General features: G+C 44.1%; 1 protein-coding gene across 4 annotated transcripts in view; it reads left to right on the plus strand.

Annotated features, from left to right (window-relative positions):
* The window catches only part of LHFPL2 (LHFPL tetraspan subfamily member 2), a 139,926-nt gene extending 134,705 nt beyond the window's left edge, over positions 1-5,221 (plus strand). For all 4 annotated transcript variants that reach the window (XM_033086060.2, XM_033086059.1, XM_033086062.2 and 1 more), the window contains one exon: positions 1,487-5,221. In XM_033086060.2, the coding sequence (XP_032941951.1) occupies positions 1,487-1,743 (257 nt within the window). In that variant the 3' untranslated portion in view covers positions 1,744-5,221. The remainder of the gene's footprint in view (positions 1-1,486) is intronic.
* Positions 5,222-6,485: the final 1,264 nt, after the last annotated feature.

Raw genomic sequence — 6,485 nt, forward strand, 5'->3', positions numbered from 1 at the left:
AGCTAGTCTAACTGAATGGAAGAAGATGTAAACAAGTCTGTAAACCTGTTCTTGGTAAACTCTTGGTTACAGGAAAGAACAAAGCCAACTACTTTTAGTGCACAACTTTTAGTTTACTTCTAAAAGGTGACAACACTTTTAGCAGCCATTTTCATCCAAGGTACCAGATTAAATAAAGGACTCTAAAGTGCAGGAAAAGTTAATCAGAAATATTTATGGGATCTGGAGGGCTGTATTAATTTTCTGGACAAACTGGTTGTATTTAAACAAAAACTGTTTTTCATAATTTTCCAGGGTTTTTTTGTAAATTTTTGAGGCAAACAGAAAGCAAATTTTGATACTGTGAGCTGTTCTTACGTTTAGCTCTTTCCTGCATTCTGTGTAGGAGGGAGGTATGTGTTTAATTCATTGTGATTTTTTTTTGGTGCCCATAAGAAAGCGCTGTAGCTACTAGCATGTTAGACATTTTGGGTAAATCTCCTTTCTTTGTGCAAAGACACGTGTGTAGGGACACCAATGTGACTTCCAGTTTCCTTAATGAAGGTCTTCATCTCTTGGATGGTCTTCATAGAGATCTGTGAATATGAGGGACAATCCCTTGGGCAAAACAACTAGTCTGAGCTTTTCACTTCCAGCCTGAGGCACACCAGTGTTTGGGCTGTGTAGCAAGATGGGAAGTTGAGGCTTTTGCCCCTGCCATCACTAGGAAAGTGCTTTCCTTCTGAAGTAGTCAGCCTGTTTGGAGGATCCCTGGGTTACTATGCCCTGGCTGTGGGTACACGGATCTGTTTGTTTGAGACTGACTCCAGAATCCCTCTGTTAGAAATGCAGCTTAGTGAACTGGCAGCATTATTTTTCTGCTATGTTCTAATGTGACCAAAAAAGCAGAAGTGTGAGTGGGGTTTTTTGGTTTTTTGTTTTTTTTTTTGTTTTGTTTTGTTTTGCTGGTTTTTGTTTTGGTTTTGGTTTTTGTTTGTTTGTTTCCAGGCAAGAAAATCAATGTAGGCAAAATCCAGAAGAAAAAAGGCAAACATGTTTATGATGAATGGCTAAATAAAGCTAAATGAGGGCTAGCTAATTACAAAATCAAAAGTGGATGCAAGTACTCCTACGTTTTTGAGAAGTGCAAGCACAAGCAATAGGTGGAGATGCTTGAAAATTTTGCATGCTCTGTATTTGCAGCAATAATGTGTGAGAGCAAAAGATGTAGGAGGAGTACAGAGAATAAAATAAGGAACTAGGCCATTATTATAAAAAATAAGCCTTTCACAACATAAATCACAGGGTAGCTTCAAATGTAGTTAAAAGACTGCATGGCATATACTAGGGAACAATCAGTAAAGGAAAGTTGGATGAATGAGATGGCAGTTTTCTCCTAATCCTGGTAAATTGCAAGTATTAGTGACCATAAATAATCATTACTAGATGTGCTGCATTTGGTGTTAAACTGATCGTTTGCTGAACTTCTTTCTGTTTTTATTTCTAGGGCTCTTCCTTATCTTAGGCTTGATACTTTACCCTGCAGGTTGGGGATGCCAGAAGGCGATAAGCTATTGTGGACCTTATGCTTCTGCTTACAAACTAGGAGACTGCTCCTTGGGCTGGGCTTTCTACACAGCTATCGGCGGCACTGTTCTGACATTCATCTGTGCAGTCTTCTCGGCGCAAGCTGAAATAGCCACATCCAGTGACAAAGTGCAAGAAGAAATAGAAGAAGGAAAAAACCTTATCTGCCTCCTCTAACTCCAGTGGGGAAGAACACCAGCACCTGGATCTTTATCTGCTTTCCATTGACTGGACAAGCAGATCCATTTGCCTGTTTTTACATTTGTGTGATTGAGCCCCATGCATTCCAACCCTGAACTACTGAAAGGGTCTTTCTTCTTTGCTGGGCTATGAGGATCAGAGAAAGGATCCCAAGAAAGCAGAATGTAAATACCTGGGGATATTTTTAGTTTCATTCTGTGATCAGGACACAGTGGAATATATTAATCCGACTGGGGATGTGAGTAATCACATGTATATAGCAGGAATGTTGTTAAAACTGACAAATTCTGATTGATCAGATTGTCAAACCCACCTTGGTCACTTTGAAGAATTTGGGTTTAAAATAATAAAAGCCAGCACAGTTTTTTTTCTTTTCTTAAGCAAAAGAGAAGCCTATTTTAATGAGGCTTTGTTTCTAAGGGCTCCCCTCACTGGTGAATATTTCTTCACCAATCACCTGGTTTGGTACCATATTCATGGAGGTGCTTTGTGGTACTGAACTTCCTGGAAGTACAGTGCCTTCTTGGATATTAACGCTATGTTGGAGGAAAAAAGCTGATATTTACGCCAATCTTTAGGCATTTAGAAAGTCAAGTCCCTGCCAGGTTTCTCTCTCTTAAAACAGAGCACAAGTGTGTACAACTTGTTATTTAGCAGATAAATACTGTTTCCACTGACTAGACAGAGAAGCTGTTGTTTGACTGGCTCTCACCTGATTCAGGTAAAACTGAAATATTTCTACAGCCTTTATTAAAACTTCTGAAAACCTTTATTAAAACTTCCGTAGTCCCAAACAGACAACAGCTCCCCACAGCACCAGCCTTATCTGGGCTGCAGCCTCCTCTACAACTGTGGATTTCACATTGTACTTCAACAGTATTACTTTTTCTCTCATCAGTGAAACACCATTCCCAGTCTACAGATCAGTCTGTCTCATGACCCAGATGGTCTCATGACCCAGATGCACATGAGTCATTAGGGAAGTTAAATTTTTCAGGAAGCCTTGGCAAATTCTATATGGCTGGGAAATTATTTTTTTTTTTTTTGTGTGTGTGTGTAGCAGTAGACCTTTTTCCAACTAAACCAGCAGAAATTAAACAGACCTTGCCACAAATGCCATTTTTTTCTCAAAGCCAGCTGGTTGTGTTATTTGTGGTGTTGCCTCACTAACTAGAACTACTTCTGATACCAAGTTTGTAAGGTATTTTAACAAACAAAGGAATGATGCAACTGTGCCATAGGAGCATTGGGGATAATTCATCCGAGAAGTAGTTCTAATGAAATACTAGGTGAATTTTAGATTCCTTTTCTTATTTCTTGGTAGTTTAACATCATCCAATGACAGTGTTACTTCGCTATTACACAGAGCAGAGATTCTTGTTTTTGCTGGTCAGTCCCTTAAAATGTGCCATTAGTTATTAAAAAAATCGTTGTTAGTGTCCAGGTAGGTAGCTGCTTTCAAGGCACTGCTGACGTGCTTCACAGCACAAGAGCTGTTCTGCAGTCCTGATGGTGGGCCTGGGGCAGCCTGGAGGATGGGTGAGCAGTCACACAGCTGAGGTCCCTGTCTAATGCCTGCTGCCCACCAGAGACACAGAGCAGCTCCCAGCCTGTGCCTCTGTGCCCACAGCACCTGCAGCCTGCACGCTGGACAGATACACAGGTGACACAGTCCAACAAGGTCAGCTTCTGCCTGTAATAAAAAAGGGATTGTTTTTAACCTAGCCTCTTCTTGCATTCACCTGCTCCTGCAACCCACATCCACCATCTTCTACTTTAAAATAGTAACTCACTGTTCTTTTAAATAATGAATTTAAATCCCCTCCAAGAGTTATAGTGTACACAACTGCCTGTGCAAATCAAGATTTTAATAAAGCAAAATTACCAACAGTGGTGCCTGAGGGTGAAAAATCACAGCCCACACACCATGTCCACACCTGTGTTTGTCTCATTGGCTTTGCCCCATACACATCCCCCCCACCTGAAGGATATGCATTGGGCTTGTACCTGGGGTCCAGCAAGGCTTCCTTCAGGCATCCCTCCCAAGCCCCTGCTGGAGCAGACACTAAACCTGGACCACCAGCTTAGCTCTGCCCTCCCCTCGGGGGCCCTGCAGTTGGGAAAGAGGGGGCAAGCAGTTGTATGAGTACCATATAAACCAGCTAAAAATGAATTGCGAAGTAGGTGTACAGTTTCAGCTTCCTTAGGTGAGTAGCAATCCAAAGTCCAGGTTACCACTGCCAACAAGTCTTGACACAGTATTAGGGTAAAAAATGCTGCTTTGGCTTGAGCATTTGATCAGTCAGAATCAAGTCAGTTCTTACAAAGGCCGAGAGGGCATACTTGGCTCTGGCTGAGAAGTAAACAATGAGCAACTTTTATTCATGTTACTAGCTGACCTCTGCTGTAATTCACATGATGCTTAAAAAATTTCAATTGTGCGTTTTGTTTGGGTTTGGTTTTTTTAAGTACAAAAGAGAGATTTTCAGTGGCACATTTTGCTTTTATTTGCATTCATAACCAAGAAGAACCAGCGTTTCTGCTTGTTTGCTGGTATTTTATCAGCTTGCTCTGCAACAGCATAATTTACTAACTTGCGAGAATATCTGTGTTCATCACATAGCACAGACAGAAGACAGGCTGGAAAGAAATACAGAGGAGAAATAATCAGAATTTCTTTTCTCAGGGTTCTGTTTTTCTAGCAAGTGATAAGGTGGTATATATTGCGATATTTTTTTTCCCCTGGATGAGGTTTTCAGGTGCAGGGTGCACTCATTAAATTTCACAGCTGTTTAAATTGCTCCTGAAGTTCACCTCAGCAGTAGCTTTCAAAGGCACTTTGGGAAAGAAAAAAAAAAATCAGCTTAAAGCTAATTTAATTATTTCATGAGGAGGGCTGCAGAGTGTAACTGCCTCTTAATGTACATGCACTGCATAGGATCTAGAGGAATTTGCTGTGGATTCTTTAAAACCTGTGTGCCAATTAGTTCAGTTTAACTTTGTTTTGTGGTATTGAAGATTTCTTCAAACATCTGTGGTTTCATCAACTTCTTAAACTTATATTCAGTAAAGTGCCATAGACCTTTTTTTTTTAAATTGTAGCATATTTAAATATATATATACACAAACTTGTGTGAGACGTGCAATACAAGGAATGGGTTTTGTGGGGGTTTTTTGGTTGTTTTGTTGTTTTTTGGGGTTTTTTTAATTTTAGCTTTTGCTTTCAAACAAGTGATTTGAAAAGGGACTTCCCAGGGAAGAATGGCTGGAGTTTGGTGGTGTGGATATAGAGTAATGCAATAAAATCACTGATGTTGAAGATCAATACAACAGTAGCAATAGCAGCTTGAAGATTTAACAAAAGTATCTTCTTGATTGATTTGAATTACAGTAATTTCACGAATACAAGCCGCACCATTTTGACTTAGATTTTGCTCTCAAACCGGAAATGCGGCCAATATTCAGGAGCGGCTAATATGTGAATAATATTCTGACATTTACAACCCCAGAAGTGCCAGCCAGGATGCCAAGCCGAGGGCCTGCCAGTAAAACCCAGGATTTCGCGATTGTTACAAATTGAATACTGTGTTGCACGGCGGGTGGGGCCAGCTCAGCGCCGGCAGTGTTGGGGGAGGGAGGGAGGGAGGCAGGGGAGTTCCCTACTTCAGGCGGGGGAGAGGCAGGGGGCTCTGTGCTGACATCCCCACAGCTCGGGGAGGAGGCGGGGGGCTCCGCCCCCGCTCTCCGCCGCGGCGCCGGGAGCAGGGGGCACTCCATGCTCACCCGCCGCCGCCGCGCCAGGACCAGGCGCCCGCCGCGGAAGCGGGCATGCTCCGTGCTCGCCCGCCGCGCCGGGAGCGGGGTGTGCTCTCCGTGCCCGGCCGGCGCCGCACCAGGAGCGGGCCGCTCTCTCTCTGCCCGGTCGGGGCCGCGGCGGGAGCGGGCCGCTCTCTCCGTGCCCGGCCGGCGCCGCGGTGGGTGCGGGCCGCTCTCTCCGTGCCCGGCCAGCGCCGCGGCGGGAGCGGGGTGTGCTCTCCGTGCCCAGCCGGCACCACGGCGGGAGCGGTGCTGGGGCGAGCGAACCCAGAGGCGGCGGCCATCCCCGAGCGGCACCACCGAGCTGAGCCACCTGGCCCCGTCAGCAGCCCCTAGCGGGCCGAGCCTGCACAGCCTTAGTTGAGCCAGTAAACCCCACCATGCCGCGGTTCTGTTACTATTTGGCAATTTTGTTGCACGCGGATCCTTGCTGCGAACGACAGAGCGGCTTATATTCAGGTGCGGCTTATTTATGGACAAAAACCGAAACATTTGCCAACACCCACAGATGCGGCTTATACTCAGTGTGGCTTGTATTCGTGAATTTACTGTACTCAGAATACAGACACTTCCAGTGTGAAGCTGTGTCCACCTCCGGCCATGTAATCCGGCCATGTACACTCTAAAAGCTGAAAAGGCTCAGCAGTGTTTCTTAGTGTGCTTTATTTGTAATGTGGCACTGCAAAAAACATTGCTACTGAGCTATTTCTGGGTTGTCTATATCACATTTGTATTCTGTTTTACTCAATAAAGTTCTCTGGATTCCAAGATTTTTTTTTTTCAGCCAAGTAATTTCCATTTTGCATTGTTATCCCCTGACCCCCACCGAAGTTTCGCACATCCTAGTGGTAAATGGAGAGGAGTTCAGGCCTTCCTTGAAAGCCATGGGCACTGGTGCCTAC

The sequence above is a fragment of the Catharus ustulatus genome, chromosome Z (genome assembly GCF_009819885.2).
Source record: "Catharus ustulatus isolate bCatUst1 chromosome Z, bCatUst1.pri.v2, whole genome shotgun sequence".
Classification (NCBI taxonomy): domain Eukaryota; kingdom Metazoa; phylum Chordata; class Aves; order Passeriformes; family Turdidae; genus Catharus; species Catharus ustulatus.